Below are 16796 nucleotides of genomic sequence, written 5' to 3' on the forward strand. Positions count from 1 at the left end.
CTTTGTTCGCTTAGGTAGGACAAACTTAATCTTACGTTTCCTGTCAGATGATTTTTGGCTGCACTAGGGGAGAGGGAGGAGCGTGATGCAGAAAATTCCCAAATGTCAACCTTGCTGATTAACCCTTTGTGATGAAAGAAGTACATTAAACACCTACTTTATTTGAAGATGTTTAATGGAAAGTGCCATATTTACATATATATTAATTTCCCAAGAAATTTAGCTCTGTCACTGGCCAACGCACCCTTTAAGAATTTCCTTTTTTCATTCTCATGTTTGCTAGTGTTATTAGGAAGTATACAGTGTGTTTTTAGGCATATTTACTTAGATGACAAAGTATATGAATTGAGTAAACAGGGTAATAAATGTAATAAGAAACTACAAAAGGAGAAAAAGGCAAAAATTTAAGACGTTGAAGAAGACAAATTTTGAATATTTAGAAATTGTAGAAATTTACAGTTATTCTCTCCTTTGTTAATTTTTGTTTTATGACAGAAGGGTTTTTGTACATGTGAACAGAGTAGCAGGCATAACATAAAAACATGTTCAGTTCCTTAATCGTCTGTGATTTTATGCTTCAGAATTCTGATACCAAAAAAAAAAAAAAAAGATTCTCTCTTTTAGAGGTGAAATGGTGCAAATAACACTCATTTTTGCTTTTAAAGGAAAATCATCTGGGAAAGATCACATTTTGCTTTTGTGTAAAACTTACATTTCTATTTAATTTAGTATGCCTAGGGTGATTTTCTCTAGTGAAAGACACTATTTGGAGGCACTATTTTTGTAGAGAATTTTGTCTGCTGTTGAAGACTCACATATGCTAATAAGGGGGCTGTAGCACTTGTAACAATAGCCCTGAAAAGGAGCCGGGGACAGAGAGGAATACAGACTAGAGAAAGAGGAGGGAAAGCCACACACAGGATTCTCTATGGGAGGAGATCAAATCACTACTTTGATCCTGATAATTCTATATTTTTAATTGGCTAAAACCTCCCACAGCTACATAAATTGTTATATACATATGCATCTGTATACTGTAATTTATTTACAATAATGATTCTCTACCATTTTCAGTTCTAAAACATGAGAAGTATCTAACATAGGTTTGTTTTTTAAATTTGGCCAGTTTAGGGGAAGAGTGTTTTTCTTACTTATGGCTAAACATTTTAAGGAAATAAGTTTTTATTACTCTCAAGTATATTGATTACCTTGTTGAAAGGTCTAGGATTTTGTAAGAGCTGTTTGCTAATGGTACAGACATTAGAATGAGCACGTTAGACCTTTAGCTGCAGTGGCCGCATATATAAGGACTCTTCTTGCCCTGTGCTGTTGGTTAAATAACATATTTCACTGGCATATACCATTATTTCACTTAGAAAATGCTAGTACTCACACATGGTAAATTTAACATGCCATCCAGCATGCCGTGATAACAAAACACATCTGAAACAACTGATATAAATTAATGAGCTTTGATGGCCTACCGATTTGATATGTTATTTTCAAAATCGTTGGTCCCCAAAGAGGAGCAATAAAGCAAGCTATTTACCTACTTAGTTAAGAAACAAATACATTTCTCTTTCATTACTATGAAGTGCTATTGCTTGCAGTTAGAATAATTCCATGAGCCACCTGCAGTTTATGATATTTGGTGTTTCCCAGAGAGCCCACAAGAGTACTTTGCAGTTCAGGTAAGAGCCAGCCAGGGAGCTTTCCAATACAGATTATTACAAATAGTAACAATCATTAGAAATCATCTTGCATGCAAATAGGATCATTCCAATGGTAATAATGATCCTTAAAAAATGGGGAAATAAATCGAAGAAACCCAAGACCTGTGTAAAGCACTTTGTATATTTCACTTCTGGTTTTAACTGCATCAGAAGTGGAATGCAAGCAAGCAATTTATAGACATGCAGCAACATCTGTATATACATCAAAAAATGCAACTATTGTCCTCAGATGAAAAGAATCTTGAATTAGATAAATAAAATACACTTTTTTGTGGTGAAAAGTTATACAGGGAATTCCATTGTGCCTAAATGATATGGACCTTAATTCATAGAAATCCCTTTAATAATTCAGGGAAATTATGAATTCTTGCTTAGTAATATAAATAATATGTTTCACAAAAGAGGGAGATGAGGTAAAGTATAATGGTTAAGAATGTAGGCTTTAGAACCACAGTGCTAGATTTCAAATTCTGGCTTCTACAGCCTAACAGGAGGAGTTGGGCAAGACACAATTTTCCAGCTTCAGTTTCCTCATCTGTAAAATTAGAATAATAATCATACTTTCCTTATAGATGTATAATGAGATTTGAAAACTTTAAATTAGCTCTAGCACGTAGATCAGTGCCTGGCAAATAGGACACACTCTGTAAATGGTAGTAACTGGTATATTTAATAAATACTGCTTTCTTTGCTCTAATACATTAATGAATTATTAGATATATTATTTTTATGTAATAATTTAATAATTTGTAAATATTTGGGTACTTAAATACCACTCCTATATTCCTTCCCCTGGCCTAAGTGGGCATTTTTTCCACAAGACATATAGTCTGTAGCATTTGTATTATATCGAAATAAGCTGCCAGTCCAAATACACACATCCAGGACAGCATGGTTTCTGACTTGGTACTTAATTATACTGCTCTTGATTGGTTTTTCCAGCAGATTTTAGCTGTTAATAGGAAAAGTGTTCATTGTGCATTTGGGGAGAGATACTAATACTTGTGTGTTGATGTTATGGAAACAAAATTAGGAACATTTAGCCAAGGAAATAATAAACTTTCCTTCTTGGGGGTATTTGAAACAGGAACAATGGAACTAAGAGCAAATCTTGCTTTTAAATGAAAGTATTTATTTTACTTATTATCTCATGCTTTCTGAGCCATTGCTTATTTTTATTGCTGTCTATAAGTAATGTGGCTACTGGTACAGTTTAGGTATGTGTGAGTATATACAGTTCTCGGTGCTTCATTCCTGTAATATATTTTTTAAGCTTCTTGAAAGAGTACAATCTCTAAAGCAGATGTGGTAGTCTTATGATTAAATCAGTATGCAAAATCTGAATGGGCGATATGATTAGTCCCCTCAAAATATTAGAACACTGGATACTTTGACATTTTATAACATGTTTGACACATGGGTTGCCTAGCCCATTAGCAGATGTGCATTGAAATTTGCCATTCTTCAATTTGAATAATTGAAGGAAGCCTATGTCTTTGGTTTTTTACTCAACTTATGATTCCATATATGGTTTTTTTGGTGCCCCGTGGTTCTTGGGTTGTTAACCAAGTTAAAAGCTAAGACCCTAATCCTTTTTGGCCTAGAATACACAGTCACAGAATGCCTAACTTTTAAAAAGCACAACCATCGACTTTTGACTTGCCCAAAGGAGTTTTCTCACTTTCAGTCTTTGTCTCTTTACTCCTTCTGGATGCAAAGACTAACAGTTTCATCCAGTTTGTCCTGGATTTTAAATATATAAAAAGTGTATCATTTTTAAGAAGTGGGTATCTTCTTCCTCCCTAATCCTTACCATAAGGTCACTCTAATAGAACTTCAACTAGATTTGTTTTCAAAGGAGATAGATAGATATATCAAATTTCAGAGCTGTTTGATCACCTAGACCAACCGCATGTTCTGTGCACAAGTCTGCTGCAATACTAGCCAGGTTATGATCCGGCAGTGTGGGGCATGGGAAATTCATTGTCTCTTGAAGCGAATATGTTCTGCCTTTAGAAAACTGTGTTCAAAAGTTCTTTTAAATGTTTGGTTAATGTCTAACTTCCCAGGGAAGCAATGTAATAGTTAAATGGCCATGGGGATCAGATAGAACTAATTCACATCTGAGATGTTGCTGGGTAACTTTGGGTGAGTTTAAGCCTCAACTTTCTCATCTGTGAAAAGGGGATAATGATGGTAATGTCGATAATTCACTGAGAAGATTAAGTAACATAGGATGTGTGAAACACCCAAGATGATATCTTATTTATAGAAGGCCATCAGCGTGATTATCTTCTGGAGGTTTCTCCCTGTATGCTAATTCTGTCTACTGGAACCACGTGGAAGATATCTATATTTCTTTTCAACTCAACTATCATGTCTTGCCTGTCTCCCTTTACCTGTTTTCAAATGACATAATTTGGTGTGTTTTTTCACCAAAGTAATGCCATACAGTTTGTTTCTCTTGAAGAGTGATACAGGGAAGAAACACAATGCTTCCGAGATAGTCTGATCAGAATAAAATGAAGCCATACCATCACCCACCATTAATGTAATTTGTTTGTTTGCTTCTTCCCTCTGGGGAACAACCATATCATATATTTGACCAGAATCATATGAAAATATTATCCGTGAGATCAGATGTATTGAATTTTTTTTTTAGAATTTTTATTTAACTTTTATTCATTTTTAATGAAATACCTCAATACATACTGAAAGCATATACAGAGTAGGAGTCACTAGCATGAATTCTGCTGTGTGTTATGGTCTTGTCAAAATCTTTGGGGCTTTTTTTTTTTTTTGGTGCCTGATTTTTCCACAAAGTGCTTGTATTTTTTTTTTCTTTTACTAATATGGCAGGTATATATATATTTTAAAGATTTGCTTTCAGTCATGCTCATCTTCTGTTTGCCTTTTTTAAAAAAGGTGATTTGTCAATGGAAAATTTAATGAAGTCCAAGTATGTGTGTGCTTGAAGATATACTGCTGAAAAGCTTAATTTGACTTTGAATATTTTGAAATCTTTCAACTATATTCTTATCTCTTAATAGAGACACAGATTATTGGATTGAAAATTAAATTCCATATAATTTTCATTCTATTAGGAATTAAAATCAGAAAGCATTTTACGTATAACTAGTTGGTATATGTACATAAATATGAAAGTGTGTTTATTTTATCCATTCTGGTGATTATTGGCATTGACTTATGTAGAGAGAGTTGATATTTAAAAAGCACTGTTACCTTTTTACCCAAAAAACTGTACAATTTGAGGCATTGTTTTTTGAAATTAAATGATCTAGGTTATTTTGTTTGATTAAACATTTTTCTTTATTATAATCTTTGAGTTAGTTTTACCAGATTTTTTTTCAATGGTACTACCAAAAATTTCTAAAAATATCTGTGCTTATAATTCTGAGTTTAACCTCCAAATTGGCAATAAGAGGCTTATAAACTCATATATGGGGTCTGCACAGTGTTAATGTCTGAGATTTATTTCTCCCCAAAGACTCATAAACAGTATTGACAAATATATCACACACTGCAATTTTGACGTGGTCATAATGTAGGATGGGAGGTTCGAAAGGTTTAAATAAACATCTAAATTGAATTTGTTAGATATTGTGCAGCAAGAGTCATTTTAGTCACTAGCATCTATTTATTTTTATTGAGGATTTTCCAAAGGTAACAATACATGTCTTTTCTAAAGAACTGAGTAAGAAAGCTATTGCAAATTAAACCCTGAATTTTTATCTTTTCCACCATTAATTGGTAAATTTCTCCATAAGAGTCACATCTATTTTCAAGCATTAAAATACACTTTATTTTCCTAAAGTATGTAGTTTCTAAATGACTTCCTAGAGCCCATTTAATTTGGGACTCGTTAATTTTGCAAACTGATTCACTTGTTGTTGACATTGTCTTTTACTGTCAAGGATTGTCTATTTCAGCTAGTCTTTTTGTTTTTCATACATGCTTCCTGCTATAGGTTATAAAATAAGGAGGTCCATTTTAGTCATTTATTTGTTAAGAAATGATTAGCATCAGCTATGGCCAGTAATGAGGATTGATAAGGTCATTTTCTTTACAGATCTTACCTTTCAGTCAGTAAGGTAACCATAGGTACAGATAATTATGATATGAGGTAGTGCTATTGTAGTACTATGTAACTAAGTACAGTAGAAGGACACTAGAGGGAAAATATTTAATAATGTGTCATGGAACACTCTTCCCAATCAGCGATGCAAAGTGCAGAAATACTTGTTGAAGATGTGTGTGGGAAGAAAGAAATATGTGAAAACAATTAAGTCTCTTAGAAAAAGTTTCCATAACGATTTTTTATTCTGTAGAATTATGATTTTTCATCTGATGATGATATATCTTTTTAGTGTCAATTTTTGGTTTCAAGTATTATTTAGTTACTCCCGCATAGTTAATTTGTGTTAATATGGAACATCTCTCATTTTAAGTCCAGAGATGCCAGTTTTCTTATCATAGAGGGCCAAATTGCAGTGTATTCATGAAACTATGTGATTATGAGCAACACTTTTAGAAAATAAATAGTTGGGTGTGATTTGGAATATTTAATTGATTTTCTTGTTTATCCAAAAATTATTGAGCACCTATAATGTACTAAGTACTGGATTAGATGGAGAACAAAAAGAGAAATGGACTTTGTTTTTATGGAGCTCATAGTCTAATCACAAAATCCTTTGAGCATAAAAGGTTACTGTGAAGTTTTTCCTATTAAAATATTAACTCAGAAGTATGTACCTAGACATGTAGTAATAAGCCTAATTATTTCTTTAAAAGTATCATGAGATTAAAAAAAGTTACATACCAAGTTCTTTTGTTTTAATCCAAGCTTTTTTTTTTGGGGGGGGGGGTGGGTAGGGAAATTGTTTCTTCAAGTTAATATTCCATAAAGGTTTTTGTACCTTTGGAATTCAAATATGAAAAAAATGAGGATGTCTAGCTTGATAGCTACAGTAGTAGAATCCATCTCACTTCTTGGTTCCAAAAATAAAGAAAAGAATGTAAATTAAATTTAGAGAATCAGTTATATTTAAAACACTGAAGTTGTGTTTCCATGCCAGGCCATGACAAAACTGGGTATGGAATTGTCAGTTGGGTGTTTTCTTGGTTCCTGATTATTTGTGCAGCTGTTACTTAACTGACATTCATTCCAAGTTGAATATTGAAACTAACAATGCATCTGGTTAGGTATACTCAAAATGTATGGTATGGGGTTGTCCATGATATGTAGGTCTTGTGTTATTTTCCTCTATGTGATACTTGTTTAGTGAGGGATTATGCCAGTAACAAACTCTGGGAATTGGTGATGGACAGGGAAGCCTGGTTTGCTGCAGTCATGGGGTTGCAAAGAGTCAGACACGACTGAGCAACTGAACTGAACTGAACTAATGCCAGTAGCAATTAGACAACTGTTTTTCAAAATTTTTTGTTTTAAATAGCCCCAAATACAGCATAGGTGAAATTAGAGTCAGTTGGAGACGGGCAAGACTCTCCTCTGCTTACTCTCTGTAGAGCTCCACCCACACCCCTCTCCTAACTCCCAAACTCAGAGCAGCTGGGATGTGGAAACATGACTGACAGGGAGGAAAAGGTTTCTGGTGTCAGCTTCAAACTAAGTATTATGCACTGGCCTTCCTAGAAAATATACTTTCTCTTATTGTGAGGGAAAAGGAATCATTTTTATTATGGCTTTCAATTTTGTTCAACCAATAGGCAGGTAAAAAAAACTGAAATACATCACAACTGTTGTGAATTAAAACAAGATCAGAATAAAACTTGCAAAATATATCGATACTGTTGTAGATTTGCTCTTTTCTTCTTGACAGAAAATCATACTATATTTACATCAAAATGGACCAAATATTTTAGGAAGAATATCCTCTCTCAGTCAATTAGAGTCTACCTGTGGATGAGTCTTACTTGAGATATTTTCTGCCTCACAATAGTCTTACCATCTGTAAAAGAAATAGACCATGTAGTTTATATATGCATAATATGTATAATTTATAAGCACATGTATCTCATATTAGACTCTTAATTTGGAAAAGTTATAGTAGTAATTTGATGCCTATGGAATTTATGTCTCTAATATTGTTATAGATTTTAACATATTTTTTCTTTTTCTCTTCCCTCCCTCCTGCCCCTCTCCTGCCCCCTTCCTGCCGACAGTCCTGGTACCTGGGCTAGCTTGGTTCCTTTCCAAGTATCAAATAGGACACCCATCCTACCGGCAAATGTCCAAAATTACGGTTTGAACATAATCGGAGAACCTTTCCTTCAAGCAGAAACAAGCAACTGAGGGGAAAAAAATGAAATACAACACTAGTTTAAGAATTTTTTTTAAAAAAAGGAAAAGAGGAAGACTGGACAAAACAAACAAAACAAAAAGGGAGAAAGGAAGGAAACTGAAGAAAGAAGATAATAGACCAGCAATCGCAGCACTTACAATCACTAATTCCCTTAAGGTTGAAACTGTAATGACATAAAAAGGGTCGATGATATTTCACTGATGGTAGTTCGCAGCCCCTGCAAAGTAGCCTTTGTTACATGAAGTCCGCTGGGAAATAGATGTTCTGTCTCTATGACAATATATTTTAACTGACTTTCTAGATGCCTTAATATTTGCATGATAAGCTAGTTTTATTGGTTTAGTATCTTGTTGTTTACGCATGGAATCACTATTCCTGGTTATCTCACCAACGAAGGCTAGGAGGCGGCATCAGAGGTGCTGGGCGTGACAGAGCCATGAGCCAGCCATTTTATAAGCACTCTGATTTCTAAAAGTTAAAAGAAATATATATGAAATCTCTGTAGCCTTTAGTTATCAGTACAGATTTATTAAATTTTGGCCCTTAACCCAGCCTTTTCCAGTGTGTAACCCAGTTTGAAATCTTAAAAAAAAAAAAAAAAGAAAAAAAGAGGAAAAAAAGGAAAAAAAAAGGAAAAAAAGAAAAAAGAAAAAAAAAACAGTTTGAACACAAAAGGCTCTATGGAAGAAATGCCTCTTTGTAGGTGAAGTGTTATCTCTGCATGCAACAGTAAAAATTAATATAATATTTTCCCCACAAAAGAAACACTTAACAGAGGCAAGTGCAATTTATAAATTTATATCTAAAGGGGAATCATGATTATAAGTCCTTCAGCCCTTGGACTCTAAATTGAGGGGATTAAAAAGAATTTAAGAGAATTTTGAACGAATTTATTTTCCCCTCAGTTTTTGAGGGCAGTAAAAAGGCATTAAATCAAGACAAATCATGTGCTTGAGGAAAAAAAAAATTAATGAAAACACAGCACTTATGTTGGTTTAGCTGCAGCCTCCTTGGAGGTAGAATTTATTTATTTAAAATTACTGGTTGCATCAAGAACCCATAGGGTGTACAAAAGGTTCTATAAAATCTGCATTCTAGAGACAAAGAGGCAGGCAAATCCATGTCACAAGGGTAAAGCTTACAGTTTACGAACTGGGAACGCCAGGGTGTAGGATGTAAAAACGCACTCTTGAGAAAACAGATGTAATCAGGGTGCTGAATACTTGCATGGTGCTTTCAGACATTAGCCTTGTTCAACAAACTTCTTGTATTGACAGATCTGTAGTGTGCATGGGCAGACACATTTTTGCCTCTATGTCTCTTAAAATTTTAATTAAAAATACTCTTTCCAGTAATCCTAATTTGCACGAAGATATAATGTCCACATTACGTGCCTTGCCTTGAAATCTAAAAAACAAAAAACAAAAAAAAAAACTACAAAAAAAAACAAAAAAGTGACATCACTACACTTGTTTTGCTGCATTTATTATCATTTTAAATCTTTACCATTTTTATGACAAAATATTTTGTACTCCAGACGAAGAAAAATGTGTGACATCATGGATTTTTTAGACAGTTATACCTTTATCTCACATTTATAAAGCATATCATGGCTGTGTATAGTTGCCGCTTAAAAATTGTAATCGACCAGCAATATTTTCAGTATTTTGGTGTTTTTTCTATTAACCTTTCATGTTTTTCATCTTCCAATTAATATTTGGGGGGAGGGGTTTCAAATTTATACGAATTATGCAATACCAAGTTTTGCCTATGTAGGTAGTGCTTTTAGCTGTATTGGTTATTATAGGTAAGTACACAGATTTAAAAAAAAATAATGTATGCTTTTTTTGTTTGTTTGTTTGTTTTAATTGACCAAAGTGGGTACTGCTATTTTTGCAGTGTGATGAGGTCCTTTTGTGTACTGAGAGATGGACAGGGGATTTTTTTTAATATACATATATATATATTCTGGGGTGGGTGGGAGGATTTTTAACACTTTACAGTGTAGCTGTGAAGCAGTGCACCCTGAGATGGGCCTGGGCTGCAAAGCGACTGTTCTGCCTACTGTGACAAACTTCAACTTAAACACAGGTTTCCCCCTCTCGAACTCCCCACCTGGGGTGCAAGCTGAACTCATTTCTGGTTTTCATAACAACAAACAGAGTAAAAACAAGTGAACACAACCAGTTCTCCTGGAGGCAGACTTGGCTTAAAACAAATGGTCTTATCTTTCTGTTGTTGTTGGGGGTGGTCGTTTTTCTTGAAAGTTTCGGATCCACAGTGGAGAATGAGCCTGTCTCATATTTGGCAAAGATAGTTGTTGAAAAGTATGCCTAGCAGATGTTTCGACTTTGGGGGTTTAACACCTGAGTCTACTTTCTCCTCTAAAATCTGCCATCCTGCTGGAGGGGGCGCTCTCATATCCTTTCCCCACCACTTCTCTTCCCCATTTCTTCATTTTGTAAACGGTAGTCTGTGATTTACCTGTGTCTCACTACTTCAAGTGGATGGTAGTGCGCTTGGAAAAAAAGATATATTATTTAAATATCCAGAAAATTGAACAGAGGGTTGCTATTATTAAATGTATTTGGACTTCTAACTTTGATTAAAATCAAAGTTCAATTTTTAAAGAACAACAAGAAATAAATAAACCTTGTTAAGTTTTCATTTTACCTGCCCTTTTAAACTGAGAACCCAAGCAGAAGGGAAATAGAGAACTTTAAGAAATGAATTTTCCTGTGGATGAATTAAGCCCACTAGAGGCTGATGGGATTTTTTTTTTAAGGGATGGTACCTCAAATATATATTGGATTTAATTTCCCTGGAAGGCTAGAGGGTGAATGGAGGCTGGTTCTACTTTACTTCTCCCCACTGCCCCCTAGTTCCATTGAGGGAATTCATTACTAGAAGAAAACGCTTTTAGAATTAGTGACGCATGGTGGGCTGCCATGAGGAGCCCCCTGACCCCCTTCCCCCAGGCCATGGCCTAATAAAATAAACTGTCTATTGTTCTCACAGCATATCATTTAATGATGAAGACTTTAGAACAATGCTTACGGGCCTGAGAATTGTATTTGATTAGCCCATTCAGTTTGATGGCCCCAATGCTGAAAAGCACAGCAGGATCATTGCAGTGCAAGTTCAAAAGTAAGTTCAGTCATTTTTGTGATGGCTTGCCCTGGTAGAAAACAGATCATCTCAGCCAAGCTCTTCAGGTCTCTTCAACCTAATAGGTGAACAAATCCACCTCACAGGACACACAGTATTTTTTTAAGAGCAGACGTGCTCTCTTTTTTAAAATTTTTGCCAGTGAATGAGCAGCTCTAGCTGCATAAGTTACACACTGTGGGTATTCCTGCCTGCCTCTTGAATACAAAAGCCTAGTTCAAGTGTTGCTTTTTTTAAAATCATTTTTTTTCTCCCTTCCCTTTGAGATAAAACTCTTTAAAAAGATCCTACTCTCTGTATAATCTCAAATCCATTTTGGCCTCCTTCTCTTTTTACCAGGAAGTATCTTGTGACTAAGGGCCCCCCCCTTGCAGGTCTTGCACGCCCCTCCCCTCCCCAGAATTGCAGAGCTACAGGATGGTGAAGGTCACCCAAGGGCATCAGTAGGGGGTGGCGTCTCCAGCCCCTGGCTCCATGGCACTGTTCAACTTTCCTTGCGTTGCTTTCCAGCCCACCCCTCACAGTGCCTCTGAAGTGTTTCCTCTGGAGTAACATGAGCGTTTGAGGGCTTGTCTAAGGAGAAGAAAAGAATAAGGCAGTGAAGGAGACTGTACATAAAGACATGGCAAAAATCGTAATTATAGCAATATAGTTATGGGGTAATGTTCGGGTGGGCAGCTCCATTTAAAAAAAAAATATGTGAATGAATCTGTGAAGCTGCGAGTAGCAAGAAGAGCGAAAGGTCTTCTTCACAAACCGCCTACCTTGTAGACAGTAATTTGTACACTGTATAGTTTTGTTAAGATTTTTTTTTTTAAATTAAAATTCCCATGTTTGTAAAGCTAACTTTTTAACAATTATAATGGAACTATATGTTGTTTCCATTTTTAAAGTAAACAAGAATATTCCTTGTTTGGAGACTGGACTTGAGTTAAAACTCTCCAGGCTCTTAAGTTATGTATTAAAAAAGAAAAAAAATCTGTCCATGTTAGGAGTTATTTCACAGATTCCTGTGCTTGAAAAGCATAGGATACTAATCCTTTAAAAAGTGTAAATGGAGAAAAGTTATATTTTATGAAGGTTATTTTGTTGTATTTAGTATTGGAAAAGTTGGTTTTCAGAGCATTTCAGAATGTCGGAAGCACCACTGTCTTTTTATTAGTATAAACGGCCTTTAGCAAAAGTTTTTGTGATTGTTACGTGATGGTATTTAAGGTTGTTTCACAGAGCATTCAGGATAGGCAGAAAATGACAAAACAGTGCTATGTCTCACATAACGTGTCCTCAGGGAGCAGAATCTTGGATTTGTGACTTGTAGCTTCATAAGGACTCAACAAAAGAGATTGCACAGGGACATTTCAGCAGTGTGACACCAGGACATGTGTTCTTTACCTAGATTCAAACTCTATGTATCGTGTGAAACGATGAAGGCTGCAGAAAGTTATCCCATATTCAGTGTACAGTATTGATTTTTAATGAAACAACTACAATATTGCTGGCAGATAGGCCCCAAGCATGACATTCAATATAGTTTACATGTTCCTGTCAAGGTCTTTGGTTAACATTAACCAGCTGCATGCTTCCTGGACTTTAAAAAATTGGGTTTCTATAGAAAACTTTTTTTTTTTTTTTAATGTGCAGGCTATTCAAGTTCAATAGTAAAAGCTTAAAATTGAATGTTCTACTCCATGCTGAAGGAGCTGAAAGCTGCCTTCTTCATTTTTTGCACTTTCTGGTAGTTCCCCTGTTTTTTTCTAATTCCTTATGAAATTGTGTGGGTGGGGTGGAGCACTGCAGTTGGGGGGTAACATGGACCACTGATTTTTGCCCTTTGACCCTGCACAATGACCTTTGCATCAGCCAAACTCATTGCCATGACAACTCTTTGTACTGTGTCCGTGCCACAGATCTGTTGGTGACATTGTTCATATAGTCAAAGGGGACAAGTTGGAGACGGTCAATTTTTACTTTTTGTTGTTGTTGTTGTTGCAATTCTTTCTTCAATGGTTGTAAGTAGTTTTTTTTTTTTTTTAATAATAAAAGGGTTCCCTAGTTAAGACTCTTTAGAAATATCTGTGTGTTGCAATTCAAATGTATGTTGAGATTGTGAAAAGGCTTCAGTGGCACTAGCCTGCCAGCACGCCAGCCCCAGCCTCTGATAACTTTTATCGCATGATCAGTACCGGTAATAAATGGTGGCCTATTACACAGGAGACAGTGTGAGCTGGTGACACTAAAGCCGGTCTTGTATTACTGTATTTTTGACAGAATGGTTTTGAAAACTGTGCTACAGGGACTGATGTGGCAAATATATCTTTTTATGCAGAAGGAAGTCTTTTTTTTTTTTTTTTTTCAAGAAGTATGGCTTATTATGCATTCTTCATCGAGGGCATTGAAGTTGCATGGACTGAAAAAAGTTGATGCAAAATGAGAAAGAAACAAACAAAACAAAACAAAAAAAAAAACCAGCAAAATGTTTACCAAAAAACTCAAACAAATGAGCAGTGCCTGTTCAATTTCACAGTCTCTGTTGAGTTCAGTTGTAAATATGTTTCAAATGACATTTTCTTGGAAAAAAAAATATCTCTACAACATTGTAGAATGTGAGGGGTAACTTCATCCCAGGAATAGGCTTCTCAAAGCTGCAGTAGATTATGTCTTCATCAAGCTGTTAATTTGTGCTTATATCATATAGAACTTTTAGCATCCTGGGAAGAGGTGCCCCCACCTCAATGATATTTCTCTGAGAACAACTTTTGTAGGACTGTGTGTTTCTTTAGATACATTTAGTACAACTGTAGGTGACGAGTAGTCAGTTATTGCTTGCTAGCTACACACCAGGGTTGATCCATTTTAAAACTTTTGGCATTTTGTCCTCATGGGCCATAATTACAGAACCTTGTGTTTAATTAAATTTTTCAAAAACGAGGCACATGCACAATCTCCGTGTAACAAACCTTTAGCAGTAGGATGTATTATATGACAGTTACTTAATTTCTGGCATTCAGACCACTGGGATCAGCCTCAGAAGGGGCCAGAATGTTAGCAAAGGTTTTATTGTGCCCGGTTGGAGGATAATGTTCTTTGGGTACTTTTTGTGGGTTGCAAATGAACTCAATTGCCACAAGTTTTAAACTGGTGTAAATCAAGCTTGACTTAATGTGATTGTTACTGTTATATCCAGCCTATACTGCTAGCAGCTGCTCATACTGCAGTCAATTACTGGAAGCAGATATATTTCCTATGCAAAAACTGTTTAAACAATAAAATGAGCTATGCTACAGACTCTGGCCTCATGTTTTATTTTCCTCCTCCGTCTCATCCCACCACTCTTCCCCTACCAGTGTTGGGGTCAGTAGTATTTTGGAAGTGGATCTTGGTCCTTCCATTTGGAAATTTTGTAGGACGGGTTTAATTTCTTAGTGTCTGGAATGATGACTCTTCCAGTTCGATACTTCCAGTTTTGCACTGGGCATGGGTGTATCTGTGTAAACCCTTCTTGCAATTCCTAATATGTATACTCTTCACAAGCTCTCTAAACAATGGCAGTAAAAATACAAGTGTAGTTCTAGAATTTCAGCCCCTACTCTCCAAGAAAGGCCTTTCAGCAGTGAGGTGAAGATGTAATGTGTGCCCAGGATGACTGGACTGTGGTCTCCACTGAAAAAACCACAGGGCCTCAAACACACACATTCAACAGGAGGAGGTAAGTCCTGGGGCCACCCTGTGGCTGTGGGTTTGGTGGTTTTGTGACTACTGGAGAAGAATTCCTTTCTCCCTGTGCCTGAAAAGGAGCAGCATCTAAGTTTTCCAAGGAGCAGAGCTACTTTTGATTGTAAGGGGTGGGGGGAGGTTAATGTTCCTTGTTCACAGGGAGGTGGGACACGAGCTGAAATTGAGGATGGTATCCCAGATCCAGGCTCCTTGAATACAGCATTTCTGAATGGAGTCAGCTGCAGTTCAATAATAGCTAATTGAAAAGGAACCAGCTTAAATGGTTTTGGGATCCATCTGAGTAATGTGCACAAATGAATCAAAACTAATGCAAGCTTGATTGGAAAGAAATAAAAATGCCTGGAATTTGACCATCCCAATGGAAGACTTGCTGAGACAAATCCAATGGCCTGATCCCACCACCTCTAATTTATGGCTCAGGTCTCTTTCATCTCCCCCATATCACCCTGATACAGTGGGTTTATACTGCTGTGGGTGGAGTTGCAGGGAAATCAGTTTACCACAATCTATTGAAAAAACAAAAGGAAAATTTTGGAAGGTTCCATCATGATATGGTGATTAAATGTTTTAGAAGATTAAGAAATATCATAGGAAATAGTTTAAGAATATTATACTTGAAGTAAAATTTTTACCTGTTGAGAGACTTTTACGCTTATGAACATGTTTGACTTTGTTAGCATCAATCAAGATTTGGGGATAGAAGAGAGATGATAGTGAGGAAGTTGTTTAGTTGCTCAGTCATGACTGACTTTGGGACCCCTTGGACTGCAGAATGCCAGGCTTCCCTGTCCTCCACTCTCTCCCAGAGTTTGCTCAAACTCATGTCCATTGAGTCAATGATGTTTCCAACCATCTTATCCTCTGTTGCCGGCTTCTCCCCCTGCCATCAATCTTTCACAACATCAGGGTCTTTTCCAATGAGTCAGCCGTTTGCACTCAGGTGACCAAAGTATTGGAGCTTCAGCTTTGGCATTGTTCCTTCCAGTGAATATTCAGGTTTTATTTCCTTTAGGACTGACTGGTTTGATCTCGCTGCTGTCCAAGGGATTCTCAATAATCTTCTCCAGCACCACAATTAGAAAGCATCAATTCTTCAGTGAACTGTGAGGAAGAATACACAAATATTTCAAGTCCCTGCTCTAGAGTTATACCGCCTGTTTCAAATGCTAGAAATGGTCAGCTGTATAGCAAGTTATATAAACTTTCTTGGCCTCAGTTCCCTTATCTGTAAAATTAGATACTAGTAAGAGTACCTGTCTCATTAAGCTATTGAGAGGGTAAATGACATTGTGCCTGTAAAGTTCTTACAGTACGTAATTTCTTATTATTACTATTATTATTGTTACCACCATAAGGCTATATGACCCATTCAGTTCAGTTCAGTTCTGTCCAGTCACTCAGTCGTGTCCGACTCTTTGCGACCCCATGAATGGCAGCACGCCAAGACCCGCTCTCCATCATCATCTCCCGGAGTTCACTCAGACTCACATCCATCGAGTCAATGATGCCATCCAGCCATCTCATCCTCAGTCGTCCCCTTCTCCTCCTGCCTCCAATCCCTCCCAGCATCAGAGTCTTTTCCAATGAGTCAACTCTTCGCATGAGGTGGCCATAGTACTGGAGTTTCAGCTTCAGCATCATTCCTTCCAAAGAACACCCAGGGTTGATCTCTAGAATAGACTAGTTGGATCTCCTTGCAGTCCAAGGGACTCTCAAGAGTCTTCTCCAACACCACAGTTCAAAAGCATCAATTCTTTGGTGCTCAGCCTTCTTCACTGTCTAACTCCCGCATCCATACATGACTACTGGAAAAAGT

General features: G+C 36.4%; 1 protein-coding gene across 9 annotated transcripts in view; it reads left to right on the top strand.

Moving 5' to 3' along the window:
- LOC120860242 (nuclear factor 1 B-type) overlaps nucleotides 1-14530 on the top strand; it is a 256907-nt gene extending 242377 nt beyond the window's left edge. For 8 of the 9 annotated variants that reach the window (XM_040236036.1, XM_040236039.1, XM_040236040.1 and 5 more), the window contains one exon: nucleotides 7938-14530. In XM_040236036.1, the coding sequence (XP_040091970.1) occupies nucleotides 7938-8067 (130 nt within the window). In that variant the 3' untranslated portion in view covers nucleotides 8068-14530. The remainder of the gene's footprint in view (nucleotides 1-7937) is intronic. The other variant, XM_040236044.1, reaches the window with a different exon arrangement.
- The last annotated feature ends 2266 nt before the right edge of the window (nucleotides 14531-16796 follow it).

This window comes from Oryx dammah, unplaced genomic scaffold (genome assembly GCF_014754425.2).
Source record: "Oryx dammah isolate SB20612 unplaced genomic scaffold, SCBI_Odam_1.1 HiC_scaffold_11050, whole genome shotgun sequence".
Classification (NCBI taxonomy): domain Eukaryota; kingdom Metazoa; phylum Chordata; class Mammalia; order Artiodactyla; family Bovidae; genus Oryx; species Oryx dammah.